Here is a 26,598-nt window from a genome sequence, read left to right on the forward strand (position 1 = left end):
TTGGAGCTGAAATAAATTTTGTGTGAAAAAAAGTTAAATGTTCATTTTTATTTAAACATTCCAAAAATTCCTGTGAAACACCTGAAGGGTTAATAAACTTCTTGAATGTGGTTTTGAGCACCTTGAGGGGTGCAGTTTTTAGAATGGTGTCACACTTGAGTATTTTCTATCATATAGACCCCTCAAAATGACTTCAAATGAGATGTGGTCCCTAAAAAAAAATGGTGTTGTAAAAATGAGAAATTGCTGGTCAACTTTTAACCCTTATAACTCCGTCACAAAAAAAAATTTTGGTTCCAAAATTGTACTGATGTAAAGTAGACATGTGGGAAATGTTACTTATTAAGTATTTTGCATGACATATGTCTGTGATTTAAGGGCACAAAAATTCAAAGTTGGAAAATTGCAAAATTTTCAAAATTTTCGCCAAATTTCCATTTTTTTCACAAATAAACGCAAGTTATATCGAATAAATTTTACCTTTAACATGAAGTACAATATGTCACGAGAAAACAATGTCAGAATCGCCAAGATCCGTCAAAGCGTTCCAGAGTTATAGCCTCATAAAGGGACAGTGGTCAGAATTGTAAAAATTGGCCCGGTCATTAACGTGCAAACCACCCTTGGGGGTGAAGGGGTTAAAGATTAAAAATAATGGTCTATCAATGACTGTACTTAGTTCCTGCAGTACTCGGGGGTGTATCCCATCCGGGCCCGGAGATTGGTAAATTTTAGTGATTTTTAGACGCCGCCGTACTTCCTGCTGGGTTAAGTAGGTGACACTTAATGGGGAATTTTTGTTATCACTAGTCATATTGGCTGCCATAGGATTTTCTTGTGTAAATACTGATGAAAAAAAGTCACTTAGCATATTGGCTTGTTCCTCATCCTCATCCACCGTTTCACCCAGACTATTTTTAAGGGGTCCAACACTATCATTTTTTAGTTTCTTACTATTTACGTAGTTAAAGAATATTTTGGGATTATTTTTACTCTCTCTGGCAATGAGTCTCTCTGTCTCAATCTTAGCTGCCTTGAATTGCTTTTTACAGAATTTATTTAATTTTCTGTATTTATTTAATGCCTCCTCACTACCTACTTCCTTTAATTCTCTAAATGCTTTCTTTTTGTCACTTTTTGCGCCCCTTACAGCTCTATTTAGCCATATTGGTTTCCTTCTATTTCTAGTATGTTTATTGATGCTATTGTAATTAAATAAAACATTTTTTGTCATTATTAAATGTATTCCTTTGTAATCCCTGTTCTTCTTGTTTTTGAACTCATGTATTGGAGTAAATTTGTTGCCCTTGACAATTTTGCCTAAAGGCCCTGTCACACATAGTGATTTACCAACGATCACGACCAGCGATACGACCTGGCCGTGATCGTTGGTAAGTCGCTGTGTGGTCGCTGGGGAGCTGTCACACAGACAGCTCTCTCCAGCGACCAACGATCAGGGGAACGACTTCGGCATCGTTGAAACTGTCTTCAACGATGCCGAAGTCCCCCTGCAGCACCCGGGTAACCAGGGTAAACATCGGGTTACTAAGCGCAGGGCCGCGCTTAGTAACCCGATGTTTACCCTGGTTACCAAAAAAAACAAACAGTACATACTCACCATCTGATGTCCGTCAGGTCCCTTGCCGTCTGCTTCCCGCTCTGACTGAGTGCCGCCGTACAGTGAGAGCAGAGCGCAGCGGTGACGTCACTGCTGTGCTGTACTTTCACTTTGCGGCGCTCAGTCAGTGTGGGAAGCAGACGGCAAGGGACCTGACGGACATCAGATGGTGAGTATGTACTGTTTGTTTTTTTTTACATTTACGCTGGTAACCAGGGTAAACATCGGGTTACTAAGCGCGGCCCTGCGCTTAGTAACCCGATGTTTACCCTGGTTACCAGTGAAGACATCGCTGGATCGGTGTCACACACACCGATTCAGCGATGTCAGCGGGACATCAATGACCAAAAAACGGCCCAGGCCATTCCGACACGACCAGCGATCTCACAGCAGGGGCCTGGTCGCTGGTACGTGTCACACATAGCGAGATCGCTACTGAGGTCGCTGTTGCGTCACAAAACTTGTGACTCAGCAGCGATCTCGCTAGCGATCTCGCTATGTGAGACGGGGCCTTTAGGCCTTGAGGCCTATAGTCACCTTTGTGTGTTTTTTTTTTGCTCTTATATTTCTATTCATGCTGCAACGCTTAGTACAATGCCTGTAAAATATGGCAAATGACAACTATGGCTTATCAAGAAAAATACCCATTAAAATATAACATTTATTAAATCATATCATTAAAATAGTCGATAGACCAGAAAAGACAAGTACAAGCAATAACAATTTAGATAATAAAGTTATATGTTCAGAGACAGGTATGGAATTATAAAATTTTATCTCACCCTAGTGATACCCTAAACAGTGTCCCTTCCTACCTGTAGAGATTAGCAACCTCACTTGGATGCAATATGGTGCCCCCGCTCACGGGCGGCTGACCCTGGTAGTTCCTGTTAATCCCTGGTCTGCCTTGCTGTGGAGGATGGCACCATAACTTGTATGCAAAGTGGTGCCCCTGCTCACCGACGACTCCCCCAAACTCAAGCTAAAATATGTCCTATGCTAGAATGTATAAAATAGACAGAAAAATCATAAAGACAATGATGTCACAAGCGACAAAAAGAGATGCTGCAGAGACGGCAGCTTAAAAAACAGGCAGTTTACATTGACTATATTGCCATAAATACTGCAACTCAAGCAGATAACATTCACCTGGATACACAAGATATTGTCTCGTTTACCCTGAGGGGTGCATTAACAGGTAAAGTATAAATGACAATTCATAGGACATGAAGGTCATGGGGAGAATCAGATATAACTCTTGAATTCATAGGCTCAAAGCTAGTGAACCAAACAACAAAATGCAATGAAAAAAGACATAAACTCTAAAAGAAAAACATACATAGCAGAGCATAAGACTGTATGTAACTTATTTGCAACCTCTGCCATGCAATTCACCATGACACACTTCCCCCTGTCATAAAGTTCCTCAGGAGGCTCATGGAATAGACAGTATCCAACTGACATCTGTAATGGGCAGTGACCTGGTTGCAGGTCTGTCTGTGGAGTGTTATTAACCATTTAAATATCCCACCCAGAAATGATTGGCGTTATGAAGATAGGAGGAGTAAATAACACAATTCAGGCACATTGACTCCAATGTCTCATGACAAAAGCAGGTGCCGTAACTAGAGGCCCAAAGGTCAGCCACCCATGTATCCCAACCTCGTTCTAGTCTCGTCAACCAATGACGTGGACCGTGCTGCTGCACATTCACCCTGCCAGCCTTCAAAATGTGTGACTCTGTAACGTGGTCTGTGCACCCGTGTTTGCGCACTGACATCCTTCTAATCACATCACTCCGTGACACGGTCCTCCTAGGCGCAGATCCTCATTCTCCTACATGCACCTTCACTATGGGCTCGGATTAATTGTATTTGCGATCCTATTGCTCTTATAATAATAGGGCTACAGGTAATGTTATATCTCAAACAAAACTGTGCCCGCTGTGCAGTATCCGAGTCACAGATTGCGCAAGTACAGGCTACGGAGATTGTGCCGTCAGTCTTCCACCGAAAATGTATCCATTCCCCATCTCCAAGGGTTGGATATCAATACTTATTGAGGAACGTATATTGGCATAACATGATATGCCTCTGATAATTCAGGATATTATTATATTGGGTTCTATCAGCCCAATATATCTGGATGACTTATAGCTCATTTAATATGTTACAGCAGTTCTTGTTCTGACCCAAAGGCAGATACACCGGATCACCATGAGGTCGATTTAAGAGATTAGACCCTCAAATAATTATAGAGAAATAAATCAGTGGGATATAAAAACTTGGTGAAAGGGAAATGAGGGTTTAATGTATTCCACATAATTTTTTCGCAGAAAAATCCCATTTTCCCTCTCACCAAAATTAGAAAATTCAAATCCACGATCCAATACCTTATAACACCTACAAACCATAATATTCTATTTTAAGATGATAAATCAAAGAACTTATGGAAACCACTCAGTTCATTATAACCCAAATAAAAGGGAAAACACATTTAACTTTTTAATAAAAACTATAAATGAGGATGGGGTGATAGTGAATAGTGCAAAATCACTTGCATAAAACGAGTCAACTACTGTATGTAAAATGACTGATTGTTTCTCATCTATTTCTTGTTCTTGACGTTAAAATATCAGCTGCATTGAAGTTTTATAGTTTTTCTACAAAAGTAAAAAATACTGTATAAAGAAGTACTGTTTTAGGCATAATGTGAATCTACTGGCTATGTCCAGTGTATAGCGATAGGTTTGAACAGAAGGGATGTCAGGAGGTTTCCCATGTTGATAATTCCACACAGCTGCCTGCATAAAGCTAAAGAAGGATATTTTTAATAGGATGCCATAACTCATTTATACAGCAATCTATGCATGAGTGTCTGGGCTAATCACAGACAGATGGGCATGGGATTACTATCATCATCACTCACATTAATAAAACCAACTGCATGGATGCAAATGGTTAATGGTACCCAAGGTCAGATGGTGAATGGCGCTTTTAAATGAACAAGATCAAATAAAAGTTTTATGTCCTTATCTCAATATGTGTGCGAATACAAAGCATTCATGACGAGCAGCATCATAATCAAAGAAGTTATATTGTGGAATATGAATCTGGAACCTCCAGAGTTTCTGTGTCTAATATGATCCAGATTTTATCTTTGCAGCCGAGATGAGAAATGCTTTTGGTACTGTATGTGACCCCACATTTTACGCTGCAGTTAGTAGATAATTGCATCACCTTCGCAGGACTTCAATCATTTTAGTATAGGTTTCTGTTCCTCATAATTGGTGAGCTATTTGGTAACCGTGGCTTCTTGTTACACTGTATTTAAGGAATCCTACCAGTAGATTCATGCCACCCTTCTCAGCTTGATGGACAGGTCTTCCCCTTCCTGTCTATGTACAGGGCGAGACCTGTCGATCACGATGACCTGGGTGAGCAGTAGCTGGAGGGGAGCCGCTCAGCATGACTTCTTGATCCCAACTATGTTTTCCTTGAAATGCCACAACACTTTTGTGTAATTGGAGAGCCTTGTCAGTATTTCATGCTCCATGGAGTGAGTTTCTTAAAAAGGTTCCCTCTAAAAGAAGTGACATTTCTTGGAGAGGAGCATCTCAGTTCAATAAACTGAAAAAGTAAAGTAGCTTGCTTTCTATGGGAATCTCGGACTTTGGCAAATAGTGGTCAATATACAGACATTATCATGTGGAAATCCTTAAAGGGGTATACTTAAGTTGTCTCTTGAGCAACTCACAACTCTGAAGCCTCCATACTTCCTTGTTTTCTGGTGCGGCGGGAACAATAAAGCTCAGCACAAGTTCTGTTATAGTGCATTCAGCTATAAGTGGTTTGTTCTGGAGTCTACACTGTTATCACTAAATTTTCAAGTAGCGATCACAGGGCATTTGAGAAAGCGCAGGGCTTAGGACAGTGACAGCTATGATGCTGGATGCTGGGGATGTGATTCTACAAGATTGATAACACCATCTTGGTCAGAAGCTGAGAGGGAGGAAAGCTGTTATCTGCTGCTTAAATATCAATGGGCTGTGAGATCTGACTGGTATGTTAAGAGTTAACTCCTCTCTTGGAATATAACGACTGTGCACACTCAGGCACCATGGAATCAAGCTGTACAGTAAAAAAGATAAAAGCTCTCATTGCGGAGAATGAAAGTAGATTAAAGAGCAAGCTGCAAATTTTCTAATGTTCATTCTGTCTAATAACTAAAGCAATTTAATTACCTGAGAATATTCATTTTACTATATAATTTCACTGCCAGGGAACCGGACACTTCCATTTTTACCTAAGAAACATCAGTTTTTACAGGGTATTACATAATCTGTACCGTGGCTTAGATTTGTAGAATACTTTCCATACCCTGATGCCAAGTATCTATGAACAATGTGATATCAATTTGCCATTTTTACTACAAAAGTGACAGCTCTGAGGTACTGGCCACGTATAAAAAATATCTGGTGTTTGTGAACGGGTGTGTCGGGGTCAAATCATGCCCCGCCCCTTCCTAGTAAAATGGGTACGTTTTATGCATAAGATGCTTTATTATGTGAGGATATACAGTGTTATGGACCTGGTGGTTAGGTGCACCAGGAATGACCTGATAGTTAAACACGGAATCGGGACGAGCTCTGGGGAAATGGGAACTCTGCTGACCGCAAACCCTACTCCTATCAACACAACTAGAAATAGCCGTGGAGCGTGCCTGACTCTGCCTAGACGCCTCTTCACAGCCTAAGAGCTAACTACCCCTAAAGAAAGGAAACAAAGCCTCACTTGCCTCAGAGAAATTTCCCCAAAGGTAAAAGCAGCCCCCCACAAGTATTGACTGTGAGTTAAGAGGAAATCACAAACACAGGATGAAATAGGCTTTAGCAAAGGGAGGCCAGTCTAACTAAACAGATTGAGGATAGAAAAGGGATCTTTGCGGTCAACACAAAAAGCTACAAAACCACGCAGAGTGTGCAAAAAATACCCCCGTACCGACTCACGGTGCGGTGGTGCCACTCTGCACCCCCAGAGCTTCCAGCTAGCCAGGCAGTTTCATGATAGCAAGCTGGACTAGAACTTAGCAAGAAAAACCATATGTAACAAATGAACAAGCAGGAACTTAGCTTTGCTGGAGTAGACAGGTCCTCAGAAAGATCCAGGAGAGATCTGAACCAGTACTAGAACATTGACAGCTGGCATGGAGTAACGATCTGAGTGGAGTTAAATAGAGAATCCAGCCTAGCCCTAAACGAGGGCAGGTGGGGAAGGAATCTCAGAACCAGCAGCTCCACTCACAGCCACCAGAGGGAGTCCACGGACAGAACTCACCGAAGTACCATTCATGACCACAGGAGGGAGTTCGAGAATGGAATTCACAACAGTACAGTATGCGTAATGCATAGTTATGCATCTTTATGGGACTAGGAATAGAGTTAGGGAATTATAGTACAAGTGTAAGATTTAGTTAAAGCAATAGTAACGGGTAGTATAGGGTTTAGTACAGTGGGGGCACTGTAGATTAGAAAATTAGATAAGTTTAGGATAAAAATTGGGAGGGCAAGAGTAAACGTAGCTGGGAAACGTCCTAGTTTAGAGAGCTGGATGGAGTTTGGTGAGATTGCTTCAGAAACTAGTTCAAGGAGAGATGAACAGTTCAGGGCCTTAGGGTTAGAAGTCACATAGGTACGAGAAAACAGGAGCAGCAAGGGACAGCACAGTGGGAAGGAACTGATCAGTGAGAATTTCTGTGCGGTGTCTGTGACTGAACTGAACCTGCTAAGAAAAGTTGAGTTGTTAGAAATGGATTCGGACTCTGTCAATCAGTGTGTGGTGACATCTGGAACAGGGACCGTGCAACCTGAGGAGAACTCCAATCCAAAAGGGAGTGACTTGCATTGCACACAAATCACACAACAGACTGGACATTATGTTTTCTTTGCGGGGTGCCGCATATTTTTAAACACATTTTTCTTTTTACTTTTGGCATGCTTCAATAGTCTGCATGGGAGACTAGAAGCTGCCATAACTCGATCGGCCCTGCTACATACAGATGATGCTCAGATCACCTGTATGTAGCAGAATTACACACTTGCTATGAGTGCCGACCACTAGACGATGCTCATAGCAATCCGGCAGTGTCATCCATAGAGGTCTTCAGGAGACCTCTGGTTGTCAGGCCAACCCATCGGCGACCCTCGGTCACGCGACACGGGTGCTGAAGGGAGGAGGTAATGATGCGCTTCCTGCGCGTGCATGTTAAATGCCGCTGTCAGAGTTTGACAGCGGCATTTAACATGTTAACAGCTGCGGGTGGATTGCAATTCTTCCTGCAGCTGTAAGGGGCACATGTCAGCTGATCAGAACAGCTGTCATGTACCGGAAAAGGTGCGAGCTCATCGCCGGAGCCCGCACTAAACGGGGAGACGTCCAATGACAGACTCTGTCCGTTATTGGACATTAAAAGTTAATCAGAGTTATCATTCAAGATTTTCATGAACCAATATACTTGTATGGGTAATTTTAATTCATGAATTTGGAAAAAACATAAATAGAGCAAATACGTGAAAAACGAATGTCTGAATAAGGCCTCAGGTTATATTCATATTATTTTTGGTCTGCACTAGACCTGGATAAAGAGTAACCTGCGGGCCATATGTGGCTCTTTGGCTGTTCATATGTGGGCTGCAGAACAGGACAACCAAGGAGCAGCAAACAGTGGTGTCCAGAACCATGCACTCGACCTCCACCTGGCATCTTCATTTCCTCAGGATACCTCTTTCACCATTGAGCCTATGAGCCTGAGAGCTCAACATGTGGGATGATGTCACTACATTGTAACTGGTGTTTGAGGTCTCAGTACACAGCGCTGACCAAAACAACGCATCTGGGGAACATGGATACGCATGATTTCATTATTTATTGGAAACTTGAGGACATCCTACTTTGTGGGGGACATCATGCTGTGTGTCGTGTGTGGAGTCTTTGTGTGGGCATCCTACTGTGTGAGGGGCTTTGTGGGAACACAATACTATTTGTTGAGGTCTTTGGGGACATCAAATTGTGTTGAGAGCTGTTGATTAAGTTGCAAGGGCTGTATAACATGAGCAGTATGATTTACTGTTTTTTTTATAAACTTTATAAAAAGCAATAAGTTAGTGTCATGGGTTTACTGTGACAGAGAAAAGCTAGAAGATCATAGCACCTGATTTGTCCCACTCCTGCACTGATTAGAAGCACTTCACCTTCATATTAAATGGTGCACGTTTCTTTTAGCAGTGCAGGAGTTTATCTGCTCAGCTGAGAGCTCCTGGAAGCTTTTCTCCCTTAAGGCTCAGCTGTGCACTGTTAGCTACTCCCATCTACTATATAATCTGGGCCCTGGCTAACACTCATTGCCAAAGTAACTTTTGTTGCATGGCTGGAGGTTGTTGATGGTTAGACTGTTGCTAGGTTTTGAGTGTGTGATAATTCCCTTTCTTCTCCTACTTTGGTTTAACCCCATCCTCCACTCCCCACTGCATTCCTTTGTTGTATGTTTGAGTATATTTGTATGTTTGTTATTTTTCGTTACCCCTGTTCGCATTACAGCACTACTCCCCTCTTCCCTGGGTGGGGGAAGGGTACAGACTGAGGGAGTATGCACGAGCTAAGGCAAGGTACATGGCCCCGGCGCCTTCACCATCAGAAGTAATCCAGGGAACAGGTCGAGCTAGGGTGCCCCTAGCATTAGGGACAGAGAAGGAGCACCCGATAAACAGAGTTGTGACAATTATATTGTTATGATTATCTGCTACAGGTAAGAATGCATGTTACAACAAGATGATCAGGTAAAAGGCAGGAAAACTTCAAGCAACCGCAATGGAATGGACTATGAAAACATATTTATTAGTATGTATTATAATATCAAAAGGAAAAAAATAAAAATAAACACACTAGGCCTATACATTTAGAACACTAATGCTCATGATTAAAGGGTACTTAGAAGCAAATTGGGATATTTAAAACGTAACGTTTAATGAAGAAATAATAAAAACTTATCATATAAATAAAGTGCAAAGGTGCAAAAAGTGCAAGTAAAATTTATAAAATGCGGTATACCGCCATCAATTCTGCAATACTTTCAAGCCACACCCGTTTTGTATTTCCGGGTTGCCTCTATGTATGTAGTATATTATACGGCACATTAATTAGACCATTCATTCTTAAATTGCCATATCATAAAGGTCCATAGGTATATGCATGCAGCTATACTTCTAGGGGGTATCGTACCCTTTAAATCCCAGTAATCTGCCATATATCAGTCTATGCAGTTAATGAAGACAACCATATCATCAATTACCATACAGCCCGGGACATTAATTCTGTTTGTGTCCCATACAAAGATAGCATATATTTACTAATTTCAAGAGACATTTAAGACACATCTATGCCCTGTCTTACATTCAATTGCGGCATACTTTCAGTCTATTCTCTTAGTGAGTTCCATCAATCATTACAAATGTTATACTCTTCTGACGACCGGTATTGACCACCGATTCCTTCAGTCGAGTTTAGGAGGTCCCAATCTCAGCGGAGTATACAGTCCATAGCCTCGCCAAGTGGCCTCTTTTGATGATTAAAGGGGTTGTCCAATCCAAACTAATAAGTCTAAAGTCACTCTGTATGACTTCAGACTTATGAATCCCCCAGTACACGCACTGTGCGCTGCAAGGATTTGCCGGTTTCTGAGCTGGGACTGGATGGTATGTATTTGTTATACATACTGCCCGTCCAGTGGGCGTGGCCTCACTCCATACACTTGTATGGAATGAGACCACACCCTCTAGTCGGCTACGCCCAGTGGGCAGCCGCGTAACTAGTTGGGGCGTGGCCTTGCTCAATACATCATCGTAGACAGAGAATCGGACTTTCATTCATAAATCTCATTGTAAGTAAGGACTGCTTTGTCCATCACTGTGGGGATTAATATTACAAGAACTATACGAAACATTGCATCTTCATTCAGTAATATCTGTATCATCAAGCATGGTAAAAAGAAGAAATCTCTGCAATAGAGAAAACAGAGGTTCTCAGCGTTTTCCTTGGTAAATCAGATCTGCAGCCCTGTGCTGGGTTCCACCTATTTATATTATCCATTAACAGTTAGTTAGCGCTAGTAAACATGTTTTCCCATCTGCTGTAACAATGGAAAACATAAAACCATAATTATGTTCTAAAGATCTAAATGGTTCAAAATTCCAAAAATTAGTTACTTTTTTAATTTTATGTCGCTATTTTTGTACAAAGTAATCAATGCTTAGAATGACAACGGGCCCAACCATAGCCTGATGGATTTATTATAATTTACACCAGAGCATTGAATAAATTATAGCAAAAATCTACACTAGTTCATAACTGACAGATTTCAATTTGTGGCACAGGGTCAGCCCAAGATATGCCAAATTTGATTAAGGCTATCTGTCAGCAGTATTTTGCTATGTAGTCAAAGAGCAGCATGGTGCTAGGGCAGAGACCCTGATTCCAGCAATGAATCACTTACTAAGCTGCTTGCTGCAATTTCAATATGAGGCCGAGGTCACACTTGCAAGTTCAATGTGAGAAACTCGCCGCCGGCGGTTCAGACCGAAGTGTTGAGCTGCATAGAAATACATGCTCCGGTCCCGAGTTCCGGCGGCAGTGCCGGGTATTGATGTGAGAGACTCGAGTGAATTTCTCCCATTGAACTCGCAAGTGTGAACCCGGCCTTTCTAGTGTTTTATCAGCAGTTCTCCTGTGCCATGTAGTCATCCTGCTCTGTGTAACCCTGACCCCGTAATTAATTAGCAGTGGAGAAAGCTGAGAACCAGTGGTGGGGCGGGGTTACATAGGGCTCAGCATTCAGAGAACTGCTAGGTCTGCAGCAGATAAATAGTGATTTTATCAAAACTACACCACACAGACTGGTAAGTGACACATCACTAGAATCAGGGTCTCTGCCCCTACTTCATTCTCCACTCAGATTACATAGCAAAAAAACGGCTGACAGATTCCTTTTAAGCTGGCACATCTAACCCCAGTGGGCTGCTAACAACTTCCATATGAAACTCGAAACTCCAGTCTTAATAATTCTTGCCATATGTACAGATGTGTTCATAATTATACATAATCCAATACTGGCCATAGCTGCTCTTCATTTCAACAGGCCCCAAACTGAATTGTTACAACTAATCCCAAGTAGCTAGAGTTGTAAAAAACAACAACTGTTTTCTACTCAATTGTAAATTAAAGCTTTCACTCACACATGCCGTCAACAAATCTTGTTAGGTTTTTAAATTTGACCCTAAAACTGTTTAAAATAAATTAACCCCTATCTACTTTCCACATCATTGTATCACATATAACAACAGTTGTGTCCGAAAATACTTAAAATTGAGACTAATAAGCAGTGGCGTAACTACAAAGTTATGGGCCCCGGTGCGAACTTCCAAATGGGCCCCCCCCCCACCCCAGGTCCCCCCGCCTCAACCCCACCCACCCCCGCCCCCACCTTCCCCTAGATACACCTTGGACTGTCGCAGGAATCTCCTGCACTGCAACATGGTGTTGGGTGCCAGCACAGCCCGCACAGTGGTATATCCAGCACAGTGGTATATACAGCACAGCCCGCACAGTGGTATATCCAGCAGAGCCCTCACAGTGGTATATCAAGCACAGCCCGCACAGTGGTGTATCCAGCACAGCCCGCACAGTGGTATATACAGCACAGCCCGCACAGTGGTATATCCAGCAGAGCCCTCACAGTGGTATATCCAGCACAGCCCGCACAGTGGTGTATCCAGCACAGCCCGCACAGTGGTATATCCAGCACAGCCCGCACAGTGGCATATCCAGCACAGCCCGCACAGTGGTATATCCAGCACAGCCCGCACAGTGGTATATCCAGCACAGCCCGCACAGTGGTATATCCAGCACAGCCCGCACAGTGGTATATCCAGCACAGCCCGCACAGTGGTATATCCAGCACAGCCCGCACAGGGGTATATCCAGCACAGCCCGCACAGTGGTATATCCAGCACAGCCCGCACAGTGGTATATCCAGCACAGCCCGCACAGTGGTATATCCAGCACAGCCCGCACAGTGGTATATCCAGCACAGCCCGCACAGGGGTATATCCAGCACAGCCCGCACAGTGGTATATCCAGCACAGCCCGCACAGTGGTATATCCAGCACAGCCCGCACAGTGGTATATCCAGCACAGCCCGCACAGTGGTATATCCAGCACAGGGATATATACAGCAGAGGCCGCACAGGGATATATACAGCAGAGCCCGCACAGGGGTATATAGAGCACAGCCCGCACAGGGGTATATAGAGCACAGCGATATATAGAGCACAGCCCGCACAGGGGTATATAGAGCACAGCCCGCACAGGGGTATATAGAGCACAGCCCGCACAGGGGTATACACAGCAGAGCCCGCACAGGGATATATACAGCAGAGCCCGCACAGGGATATATAGAGCACAGCCCGCACAGGGGTATATAGAGCACAGCCCGCACAGGGATATATAGAGCACAGCCCGCACAGGGGTATATAGAGCACAGCCCGCACAGGGATATATAGAGCACAGCCCGCACAGGGGTATATAGAGCACAGCCCGCACAGGGATATATACAGCACAGCCCGCACAGGGATATATAGAGCACAGCCCGCACAGGGGTATATACAGCAGAGCCCGCACAGGGATATATACAGCACAGCCCGCACAGGGATATATACAGCAGAGCCTGCACAGGGGTATATAGAGCACAGCGATATATACAGCACAGCCCGCACAGGGATATATACAGCAGAGCCCGCACAGGGATATATACAGCAGAGCCCGCACAGGGGTATATACAGCAGAGCCCGCACAGGGGTATATACAGCAGAGCCCGCACAGGGATATATACAGCAGAGCCCGCACAGGGATATATACAGCAGAGCCCGCACATCTCATTCCCCCACCCCCCCCCGATAATGGCCCCACAGTCCAGTTAAAAAGAAAAAAAAAAAAAACTCTCCTCACCTTTCCTTTTGCCCGCGCTGCTCCCGGCGGCTGCAGTCTGCCCAGGACACTGCAGGTGCGCGATGATATGACGTCATCGCGCACCCGCAGTGTTCTGTCAGAGGCAGAGCGGGGAATGATGGGAGAGGGGGCGTCAGCAGACGCTCTCTCCTCCATCATTGCATTGAACTATACCGGTGTCATAGACGCCGGTATAGTTAAATGCGGCGGCGGCACTGGCGGGGGGCGGCGGCGGCACTGGCGGGGGGCGGAACACTGCAGCGGCCCACTACTGGCATCGGCTCTTCTGGCATTTGCCAGAAGTGCCCGATGGCCAGTCCGGCCCTGCACTGACCTGCCAACCCGGGGCCCCTGACCTGCGGGGCCCGGTCGCAATGGCGACCGCTGCGACCGCGGTAGTTACGCCCCTGCTAATAAGTGAGTGCGCACACCTGCACTGTGACAGCTAGCTCTTACAGCACACTCATTCCTCAAACTCATCAGTAATAAAGCTTTATACAGCCCATTATTGGGTGATGCCCATAATACCCAGATTGCAAGGTTGCAGGTTGCCGTGTTTAGACAGATAGTCTGGTCCACACACCGGGCAGCAGACAGCCACACACAGCAGCACTACATACTACTGAAATCACTTCATTTCTTTGTCTATACAACTTCACGCTGGCTTCCACTGCTGTAGTCTGTGTTAGGAGCCAAAACATGGTCTAAAAATATCACTTTTTCCCTCTGCAAAGTTGGCAACTCTACATTTACCAATCTCAGATGCCAACTCTTCGGGGCACATACGCGGCGATTACAGTGAATAGTTCTGGAAATGTCTAGGAAGAGAACTGTGCCCAGTAATAAAACGGTAGTGCTGTCAGTCTCTTTTATGATGCATTTGACTGGCTAGCTTCCTCAGTGGCGCCCACTGCTGATTCATTTTGCAGGTGCTCCTCATGTGGTTCATGGAAATCAATCAAGACTACTAGAAGAACTAGAAGAACAAGACAGACATACTCATCACTCAGAAAAGATTCAGAAAAATAAAATTAGACATATATATATCTGGCAAAAATTAAGAGACCACCACATCAAAGCCCTGTCATGGGCAGCCCAATCTCCAGACCTGAACCCAATTGAGAATCTCTGGAGTGTAATCAAGAGGAAGATGGATAGTCACAAACCATCAAACAAAGAAGAACTGCTTACATTTTTGCGCCAGAAGAAGTGTGAGAGACTGGTGGAAAGCATGCCAAGACGCATGAAAGCTGTGATTAAAAATCATCGTTATTCCACAAAATATTGATTTCTGAACTCTTCCTGAGTTAAAACATTAGTATTGTTGTCTCTAAATGATTATGAACTTGTTTTCTTTGCATTATTTGAGGTCTGAAAGGACTGGGCTTTTTTTTTTTTTACCATTTTTCTTTGTCAGAAAAAAAATACAAAATTTATTGCTTGGAAATTCGGAGATGTTGTCAGAAGTTTACAGACTAAAAGAACAATTTACATTTTACTCAAAAATACCTAAAAGGCCGGTTTCACACGTCAGTGGCTCCGGTACGTGTGGTGTCAGTTTTCTCACATGCCGGAGACACTGACACACGTAGACACATTAAAATCAATGTGTCTCTGCAGATATCATTGATTTTTTATGGACCGTGTGTCCGTGTGCAAAACACGGAGACATGTCAGTGTTTGTGGGAGCGCACGGATCACACGGACCCATTAAAGTCAATTAAAGTCCGTGTGCAGTCCGTGTGCTGTGCAGGAGACAGCGCTACAGTAAGCGCTGTCCCCCCTGCGTGGTGCTGAAGCCGCCATTCATTCCTTCTCTCCAGCAGCGTTCGCTGGAGAGAAGGAATGAAAAATCATTTTTTTTGTGTTTAAAATAAAGATCCCTGTCACCAACCCCCTCTCACTCCCTGTGCGCCCGCCCGCTGGAAATAAAATACTCACCTGGCTCCCTCGATGCTTCCTCTCAGCGCCGCAGCTTGTCCTGTATGAGCGGTCACGTGGTGCCGCTCATTACAGTGATGAATATGCGGCTCCACCTCCCATAGAAGAAGGAATGAATTCCGGCTTCAGCACCAGATGCAGGGGACAGCGCTTATCTCTAGCGCTGCCTCCTGCACGGTCCGTGTGGTACCCAGTCGGCACACGGGCGGCACATGGCTGCCGCACGTGTGCCACACTGATGTGCCATGTGAGCACACGGCCACATTGACACGGATAACTCCGGTACCGATTTTTCCGGTACCGGAATTATCTGGACGTGTGGGACAGGCCTAAAGAGAAAAATCAGACAAATTGAACTTTCTGCAGTGGTCTCTTAATTTTTGACCGGAGCTGTAAGTATAAATATATATATACAGTTAGGTCCATATATATTTGGACAAAGACAACATTTTTCTAATTTTGGTTATAGACATTACCACAATGAATTTTAAACAAAACAATTCAGATGCAGTTGAAGTTCAGACTTTCAGCTTTCATTTGAGGGTATCCACATTAAAATTGGATGAAGGGTTTAGGAGTTTCAGCTCCTTAACCTGTGCCACCCTGTTTTTAAAGGGACCAAAAGTAATTGGACAATTGACTCCAAGGCTATTTCATGGAGAGGTGTGGGCAATCCCTTCAATATGTAATTCTCAATTAAGCAGATAAAAGGCCTGGAGTTGATTTGAGGTGTGGTGCTTGCATTTGAAAGGTTTTGCTGTTAAGTAAACATGCGGTCAAAGGAGCTCTCCATGCAAGTGAAACAAGCCATCCTTAAGCTGCAAAAACAGAAAAAACCCATCCGAGAATTGCTACATTATTAGGAGTGGCAAAATCTACAGTTTGGTACATCCTGAGAAAGAAAGAAAGCACTGGTGAACTCATCAATGCAAAAAAACCTGGGTGCCCACGGAGGAAAACAGTGGTGGATGATCGCAGAATAATCTCCATGGTGAAGAGAAACCCCTACACAACAGCCAACCAAGTAAACAACACTCTCCAGGAGGTAGGCGTATCAATATCCAAATCTACCATAAAGAGAAGACTGCATGAAAGTAAATACAGAGGGTTCACTGCACGGTGCAAGCCACTCATAAGCATCAAGAATAAGAAGGCGAGACTGGACTTTGCTAAAAAACATCTAAAAAAGCCAGCACAGTTCTGGAAGAACATTTTTTGGACAGATGAAACCAAGATCAACCTCTACCAGAATGATGGAAAGAGTAAAGTATGGCGAAGGCGTGGTACAGCTCATGATCCAAAGCATACCACATCATCTGTAAAACACGGCGGAGGCAGTGTGATGGCTTGGGCATGCATGGCTGCCAGTGGCACTGGGTCACTAGTGTTTATTGATGATGTGACACAGGACAGAAGCAGCCGAATGAATTCTGAGGTATTCAGAGCCATACTGTGTGCTCAGATCCAGCCAAATGCAGCAAAACTGATTGGTCGTCGTTTCATACTACAGATGGACAATGACCCAAAACATAAAGCCAAAGCAACCCAGAAGTTTATTAAAGCAAAGAAGTGGAATATTCTTGAATGGCCAAATCAGTCACCTGATCTCAACCCAATTGAGCATGCATTTCACTTGTTAAAGACTAAACTTCAGACAGAAAGGCCCACAAACAAACAGCAACTGAAAACCACCGCAGTGAAGGCCTGGCAGAGCATCAAAAAGGAGGAAACACAGCGTCTGGTGATGTCCATGAGTTCAAGACTTCAGGCAGCCATTGCAAACAAAGGGTTTTCAACCAAGTACTAAAAATGAACATTTCATTAAAAATTATTGAATCTTGTCCAATTACTTTTGGTCCCTTTAAAAACAGGGTGGCACCTGTTAAGGAGTTGAAACTCCTAAACCCTTCATCCAATTTTAATGTGGATACCCTCAAATGAAAGCTGAAAGTCAGAACTTCAACTGCATCTGAATTGTTTTGTTTAAAATTCATTGTGGTAATGTCTATAACCAAAATTAGAAAAATGTTGTCTCTGTCCAAATATATATGGACCTAACTGTATATATATATATATATATATATATATATATATATAATTTCATTTTATTTCTCTAAATCTCTTCTTCAACGAACTCAACATAAGTGATCAGCATGTGTATATATGTATATATATATATATATATATATATATATATATCAATTATATAGCATGACAATTCTCTACCAATATAGGTATTCATAGGTATTCATACCTGCAGTAATTGTGATCTCCCAATCCTCCCTCACCATTGGGGTATTTTAAAGTATTGTATGGATGTTGAAATGTCTCGTTCCAGAAGAGACAAGGTTTTCCACAATCCAGAGATGTTTGGTTTTGGGTTCCTCTATAATCAGCTCCGTTGACAGTGTAGCATTCTAGAAAATAGATATAAAAACAATTTAATTTTCCCAAATAAATCTTACACAATCACTTGTACAGGTGAAATGCCAAGCTAATCTAAGACAAAATCCAGAATCATTACACTCATTCTTGCTTTTTTGTGCAGCTTCTTGCTGTTTGTCTGCACTACTACATCCATCTGGCAGGAAACACCCAAACGTGCCTAAATTATCTCATCCATGAACCATATAAATTATTTATTTATTATTTAATGCTTGCTTACATATCACCATCATATTCTGCAGCACTTTACAGACATTATCATCATCATCAATCTAAATTGTGACATGTAATACTAGAATCCCACTGCAGTGACAACTGCATAAGCAGCCAATGTAAATTTTCTGTTTCCATAAAGAAACAACCACTTTACTTGATTAGTATTTTAATAATTTATCTGCCACTTATTTCACTAATGCACCTGTGCAAATATTTACAAATGTGGGAAAAAACGCTAAAAATGAATGCCGTAGGCTTTCACTGACTGGGTGGATTAGGGAAACACAGTAGATATAGTATATCTTGACTTCAGCAAAGCATTGGACAAAGTATCTCGTACCATCCTTATTGTAAAAATGACCAAGCATGGAATGGACGAGGCAACTGTTAGGTGGATTGATAACTGGCTTAGTGATTGGACACAGAGTGGTCATAAATGGTTGGACGTCCGGTTGGAAGAATGCCTCAAGTGGGGTACCACATGGCTCTGTCCTGGGCCCTGTATTGTCCAACATCTTTATCAATGATTTAGATGAAGGAATTGAGGGTAAAGTGATTCAATTTGCTGATGACACAAAGCTAGGAGGGATAGCTAATACTAGAGAAGAGAGGAGAGGATTCAAAAAGTTTTAAACATACTGGAGCAGTTGGCAGCAACTCACAGAATGTTTTCTTTTTAACAGGAAGAAATGCAAAGTCCTACATCTGGGCAAAAAAAATTAAAAAAGCATATACAGAATTGGAAGAATAGGGCTAAGCAACAGCACATGTGAAAAAGACTTGGGTATGCTAATAGATCACAGACTGAACATGAGTCAACAGTGTGATGCAGCAGCAAAAAAGGCAAATGCAATTCTGGGATGTATTAACAGAAGCATAAAGTCTAGATCATGTAAAGTAGTTATGTCCCTCTACTCCTCCTTGGTCAGACGTCATCTGGAATACTGTGTCCAGTTCTTGACACCACATTGCACAAACTGGAGCAAGTTCAGAGAACAGCAACCAGCATGGTGACCGGTCTGCAAACAATGTCCTATGAGGAATGGTTAGAGGACCTGGGAATGTTTAACTTGCAAAGAAAAAGACTAAGGGGAGACTTAATAGCTGTCTACAAATATCTCAAGGGCTGTCACATTGTAGAAGGATCATCTTTATTCTCTTTTACACAAAGAAAGACTAGAAGCAATGGGATGAAACTGAATGGGAGGAGACAGATTAGATATTAGAAAAAACTTTATGACAGTGATGGTGATCAATGAGTGAAACAGGCTGCCACGAGAGGTGGTGAGTTCTTCTTCAACGGAAGTCTTCAAACAGAGGCTGGACAGACATCTGTCTGGGATGATTTAGTGAATCCTGCTTTGAGCAGGGGGTTGTACCAGAAGAGACAGGAGGCCCCTTCCAGCTCTTCCTTTCTAAGATCCTACAAGAGAACTTGCTGCCAGTGTTCTGTACCTCATTTCTTATGTTTTCATACATAGTTGAGTTGCTTTGGCTTTGTTTATGTGATGAGGGTTTGGCTTTTTGACTCCAATTCTTCAATGTAGACCACCTTTGACTAAACATCTCTAAACAGTAGGTATGTGTGGCTGGGTCCCACTAGTTAGTGCTAGTTTTAAGCTGAACATCTAATATAAAAGGGAAATAAGTATGATCTGTCTTTGAGCTGCTGCCCTAAGTTTCTTTAGCTGTCCACTGGTTCTCAACATAACCCATTTCTTGGTGTTTCTTCAAAAGAACTTCAACAGCAAATCTTAAAATCCAAGTCTACTTTGCAATCTTTGCCTGGTGCAGACCTTGCTGTATAATTTAATGACATTGATTCTTGTTGCTGTGCTCAGCATTGCCATTGTATATAATCTATGACAAGAAACTGTCTTCCACAACCTAACCTTTGTAGCCAAGTTTGCCTGTTACTCACTAAGGTTTAAGACTCCCGCACAGCAGTTTCTGTTTCAGTTACTGGCTATGTTTCAACCTAAATATGAAAATGTTGATCAATATCACCGGTTAGGTGTATGAATAACCAATTTTACCAGTTTATAATGCTACAAACTCTGACTTTGGACAAATGTACCTATAAAAAGTTTTTTTGTTTTTTTTTTAAGGCAAAAGGGTGGTCACACCAAATATTGATTTGATTTATCTTTAATTCAGTTTGCATTTTTTAATATATAAAAATAAACCATCAGCTCTTACTTTGCAGCATGTATTCCACACCTGCCTAAAGCTTTGCCATGTATGTGTATAGATTTATACATTAATTGAAACTTGATCCATAATTTATAAACTGAGTAGAAAACAGATCCTTCTTACATCTGTATCTGTTACACTTATTTCTGTTTCTACAAAAACATTCTCACAAACTTTGAGGGAGAAAACCTGGTATCTGTGTAATCAACTGATTTCAGACAAGACATGCAATCAAGAACTATAAGCTTATGTAGATGCCTTGGAATTTGCATCCATTACTGTTTTTAAGTATACAATGGGAACTAAAAAATCTGAAATGTCAGTGATGACAGCTCAGCAGTTAGACTTTGAGGTTTGGTAATGTTTACAGCAAAAAAGTTTACTCAATACGTCTACAGCTAATTAGGACATTCCTAAACCATGGGCCTATCGCTCTTGTTTCCTTTGTTTTAGGCGGCATGTTGTATTAGTTGTTATACCACTGTGACCAGGGACGGTGTTAGACAAAGTGGGACCCTGGGCAAAAGTTTAAAGTGGGGCCCCAAATGCTCATATATTGCATGATTGCAAAGAAACATTTTGGTTGCATTTATCTGCTCTGAGTTAAGGCCGTTAAATGAGCGTGATCTACAATATTCATGTCGTTGTTTACCAGACTCTTTACGCCGGCTGAGGAAGAACAATCACTAGTAGATCAATCTGTCCCCAGTATCATGTTATCAGTAACACATCCGCAGTTTACACCAGGCGATGTGCTGTTGAGAACCATGATTTATGTTCTGCCATAAACAATCCAATCACCTGATGAATAAGCAGCATTTTGCTCGTGAGTTGGGTAATTGCGGACATACTGTATTTACACCTTTGAACTCTAGTCTTTGCTGCTGGGATTTATAAATGCGGATGTTACACACAGTATGTGACACAAACACTATGTTATACACACATATATGTATACACAGTGTCAGACTGGGGTGCCAAGGGCCCACCAGTAACATTGACTTTAGGGGGCCCATTTTTTATCTGCATTCAAATGTTACACTACCCTCGTTCACAAATTTACCTATATATATATATATATATATATATAATAAACTGGATAGTTTGGTTAATGAATGATGAGATGCTGCTTTTTTCTGTACAGAATGAATCGAGGGAATTATACCAAGTACTGCCCTTACAGTCGGGTTGGGGGCCCAGATCTGCACAGGAGCCCCCCTGTTATCCTATGGGCCAGTCCGAACCTGTGTATACACATGTAGCACATACACATGTATACACAGATCACATACACACACATGGACACAATGAGCAGATATATGCATATGTCAAGCACATACATACAGAAGACACATGCATACATGGAGGACAATAAAGACAGTACAGTGAGTACGGAAAGTATTTAGACCCCTTTAAATTTTTCAATCTTGGTTTCATTGCAGCCATTTGGAAAATTCAAAACAGTTCACTTTTTTCTCATTAATGTACACTCTGCACCCCATCTTGACTGGAAAAAAAACAGAAATGTAGAAAGTTTTGCATATTTATTAAAAAAGAAAAACTGAAATATCACATGGTCATAGGTATTCAGACCCTTTGCTCAGACACTCATATTTAACTCGCATCCTGTCCATTTTCTTGTGATCCTTCTTCAGATGGTTCTACTCCTTCATTTGAGTCCAGCTGTGTTTAATTAAACTGATAGGACTTGATTTGGAAAGGCACACATCTGTCTATATAAGACCTCACAGCTCACAGTGCATGTTAGACCAAATGAGAATCATGAGGTCAAAGGAACTGGCCAAGGAGCTCAGAGACAGAATTCTGCCAAGGCACAGATCAACAGCCAGCTGGGATGCTTTACCCCCTGCCGGTGGCAGACAGGCCCTGGGAGATGGTCAGGATGGATTTTGTGGAGGGCTTACCCAAGTCTCGTAGCTGCACCATTATTTGGGTGATTACTGACCATTTTTCCAAAATGGTGCACTTGGTGCCTCTTCCACGGCTACCTTCTGCACGGGCGCTGGCAGCATTGTTTATCAAACATATCTTTCGCCTACACGGTATGCCAGACAAAATTGTCAGTGACAATGGGGTGCAAGGTGGTACGTGGCAAGAAATTTTATTTGGTGGACTGGAAGGGTTATGGCCCAGAGGACAGGTCTTGGGAACCTGCTGAGCACATTCGTGCTCCGCAGCTCATTGTGGCTTTTGAGCATAGCGAGGTCCAAGGAGGGGGGCCCTAGGAGGGGTGGTAATGTTAGGGGTCGAGTTCCCGCCTCTGCACAGGGGAATCTCGAACCATCTCCGCTGCGGTCTCCCATTCTTCTCCAGCTGCAGTGGAGCCTGCTCAGTGGAGACGTCCCAGCGCCTGGCTCAGCCTGATACAGTGCAGATGGTTACTGCTGCCTTTCCAGGCTCAGTCATTGTAGCCAGTACTGTTCAGCGGCGAGCAGACATCTCTGGGACTAAGTCCTGCTTTTTCCCTTCTGAGCATGCCCAGGGTAAGTCCTCTCATTGGAGGTCGGGGGTCACATGCTCAGGTACTACAGCAGCTCCCATTGGTCCTCTAGGAAGGTCCTGAAGTGGCTTAGGTACTGTAGCAGCTCCCATTGGTCCTCTAGGAAGGTCCTGTAGTTGCTGCAGCTATATAAGGTTCGCATGGCCGCACGGCCATGCGCTAGTATCAACTAAGTTATGTGTTCTGCGCCAGTGTGGTCATATGTATGTGGTTTCAGGGTTCGGCAGAAATAAGCCCCTAGAATACTGGCACCTCCGGTGAGGAGTTTTGTGTGAGTGGATTCAGGGCCAGCTGAAATAAGCCCCTAGAATACCAGCACCTCCGGTGAGGAGTTTTGCGTGTGCTATTCTGAGTGCATGACCACTGTTCGCTCTATTTGGTAGCTGTGTTCCTCTGTGAGGTTAACCGGGCACAGCGTTCTCTTGTCTTAAGTGACTCTGTGAAGAGTTCACTTATACCGCCATATAGTACCGTCAGTTACTAGCATCGGGTTTTACTCCTGCACGGTGGACCCCGGGTTGCGAACGCACCTATTACTCTAAAAATATATATTTTGTGCGTCCCACCAAACCCTAACACTCATTTGCTTCAATTTGTAATGGCTAAAAAATAGAGAAAAAGTGTTATAATAGTAATAATAATAGGTTTTTCAATTTGAAAATGCAGAAAATGAATGTTCAGTTCTCTACCTTAGTATGCCAGATAGAAGTGACACCATGACTTTAACAGAAGTGACAACATGGCACAAATTAGAACAAGGTGTTCTCCTTTAAGAGAGAAAAAAAAGCCACGCTTGTAAAAAACATACATTCAGGACTCATGACTAAATGAATCTGCCCGAGTTAAACCTGATCCTGTAATTAAATTTCTTTTTAATGTTTTCCTTCTGATCTCTTGTTCTCCCGCCCAGAAAGTCTTAGGATAATGGATTCCATGTCCTCTTCTCACACATCTGCACTCCATCTATTCAGCAGGTTGTGAGACTTTTACCTGTGAGGTCCAGACGTATAGTTTTTATAACAAGCTATTCCATGTGTGGTTGTTTCTCTGGGACGAGATCGAGCCCTTTTGTTCCTGCAATGGATGCGCAGCGCACTGAGTGCAGGACCAAAAGAGATTCACTCCGGAAGTCATTAACAGCTCGTTTATGGCATTTTTGGGAACTGAAAATTGCTGTCCAGAAGGCTGCTGCCACTGGGCAAATGATTAAAGGGAACAAGTGCTGTGGTTTTCGAAGATTCAGGGCATTAATATAATTTAATTTATCTAGCAGGTTTGTAAGTTTGGATAAGTTTATTCATGTTCTCCACTATAAATTAATTCACTTTTAAAAATTAAAATTAAATCCAAAAATAAATTTGTGAGAATGACTCATGAGTTTTGTAGCCCACATCCACTAAATTTGTGTAAATTCAGGAGCCAAGGTCCTTGGAGCCTGGCACGGCACCTTGCTGTAGTAACATAGATGGACTTGTTTCTGGCTGTAGATCTACAGAAGATTTTTGGTCAATCTGGAGTAAAGTTAAAATGGGAACTGTACTTTGTACAAAGTTTGCATAAATCAGTAATATGAGACAGGTTTTTCCTCTCCCGGCCAGCCTCCTGAATTCCCATCTACTCTGAAAAACAGCTCAACTTTGTGTTGTCATGGGCTGCCAGTAGAGTGAGGTGTCATATTATACTTTATACTATTATACTAAGACTCAGATGATCATTATCAGAAGTCATTTACATTGTCCCAGTGCTGGATTCACATATGTACTACATAGTTCCTAATTTCCTACATGCTGCTGCTGATTGTGTGTGTGCTAAGCAATAAAGAGCAGAAATCATGCTCTCTGTGTTGTTGCTTGTATGGGACATCATAGCAGCTAGCCTCCTCCCACCAACTCAGTGTCCATTGCAAATTAAGAGATAGAGATTTCAAAGAGGAAAGCTGGTGAATTCAAGTCATATAATAGAGTGAAATAGTGTTACTCCTTATGTCCACACACAATATCTTTGCTGATATATATTACCGCTTTGGCCACTGGGCAGTGGCCCCCCTTTATTGCAGGTGGAACGTGATAGCGCCAGTCCTGCTTTTTCCTGGGATATTTTGTTCCGCTTAATCAAAGCGCTATGGGGTTAATCTTGGTTGGGGTTTACTCCTTCCTGAGATCTCTGGATGGGGATGTAAGCTATTTATTTATGCCCGGGAAGCTCTGACTTCCACTGGCAGTCAATAATTCTGCTTATCTGGCCTATATATCTGTTCTGTGCACCTGTTGTGTCATCCCAATTTATCCCATTCTCTGGCCTCGGCTTGCATTCTGACCACCCTCTTGCTTTTTGAATTTGTCTATGATGTGACCCCTTGGTATCAACTTGAAGTGTCAATCCTTCTTGCCACTTGCTTGCTCCACTGAGCAGCCATTGACTCTGTGGCCACATCCCAGGGGTCCCTGTGTAAGTCCAGATCTCTGTATAATGGTTAAATGGTGAAGGCCAGGGCAACCCCTGGGATCAGATAAACCAAGTGGCTTGCACTAAGCTTGTTAGTGGAAGCTCTATTAACATCTGTCAGACTTCCACAAACAATGCTCATCTCCACTCTATTAAGGATGGGGCTGAAGAACTCCAATTCCAAGGTTGGACCCCTCACTGATTAGTAAGTTATCCTCTTTGCCAGTGGTGGCAAACCTATGGCATGTGTGACAGAAGGGTCCTGCAGAGCCCTCACTGTGGGCTCAGGAGCTATCACCTCAGCACTAGCACCTGCAGGGTGAGCTCTGCACTAGGGTTGGGGTAGCAGCGCAGTTCGGTGTTGCAGCACACAGTATACACCGTGCATGATTCCCCTTCCATCCAAGTGCACATGGAGCAACAGCTGAAGCCCGCACCAGCTCCTCACAGGTGGGGTGGGAGGAGACTTCAGGGCAGGCAGCCAGGAGCTCCAATGTGCACTGTGGGCAGTGCAACAAAACCTCCTAGAAGAATGCGGCATCCACCAAGGCCAAGAAGAGCAGTAGTGCCCAGGGAGCTACATCCTGCTGTGCGCATGGATACCACTGCTTGGCAGCAACCTGACCTGGTCTGCACTGAGGATCCCACTACAGCCCCTCTCCCTGCCTGGCAGTGGGTTCTGCCTGTTACACCTCTGCTCTTCTCTATCTCTGCTCTCTATTTCCTCTCCACATTCTCTACCTTGCTTTCTTCCATCTCTGCTCTTTCTTGATTCTGCAATTTCCCTATATCTCTCATCTGCCTGCACTCTACTGCTCCTTTATATCTGCAGTCTGGTACCCCTGCTCCTGTCTATGGCTGCACTTTGTTGCCCCTGCCTGCTCTCTTTTGCCTCTTCCTGCTCTCTAATATCCCTGCCTGCTCTCTGTGGCCTCCACCTGCTCTATGTTGCCCCTGTCTGCTCTCTGTTGCCCAATCTGCTCTCTGTTGTCCCTGCCTGCTCTGTGACATGCCTGCTTTTGCCTACTCTGTTGCCCCTGTCTGCTCTCTTTTGCCCGTTTGCTATGATATTTCTGTCTGCTCTCTGTTGCCCCTGTCTGTTCTTTGTTGCCCCTGCCTGTGCTCTGACACGCCTGCCTACTCTTCTTTCACCCTGCCTGCTC

General features: G+C 43.3%; 1 protein-coding gene across 1 annotated transcript in view; it reads right to left on the minus strand.

The window, feature by feature from the left end:
- The window catches only part of KREMEN1 (kringle containing transmembrane protein 1), a 236,856-nt gene that overhangs the window by 110,451 nt on the left and 99,807 nt on the right, over positions 1-26,598 (minus strand). The window contains exon 2 of the mRNA XM_077292060.1: positions 17,870-18,032. Within this exon, the coding sequence (XP_077148175.1) occupies positions 17,870-18,032 (163 nt within the window). The remainder of the gene's footprint in view (positions 1-17,869; positions 18,033-26,598) is intronic.

The sequence above is a fragment of the Ranitomeya variabilis genome, chromosome 1, assembly GCF_051348905.1.
Source record: "Ranitomeya variabilis isolate aRanVar5 chromosome 1, aRanVar5.hap1, whole genome shotgun sequence".
Classification (NCBI taxonomy): domain Eukaryota; kingdom Metazoa; phylum Chordata; class Amphibia; order Anura; family Dendrobatidae; genus Ranitomeya; species Ranitomeya variabilis.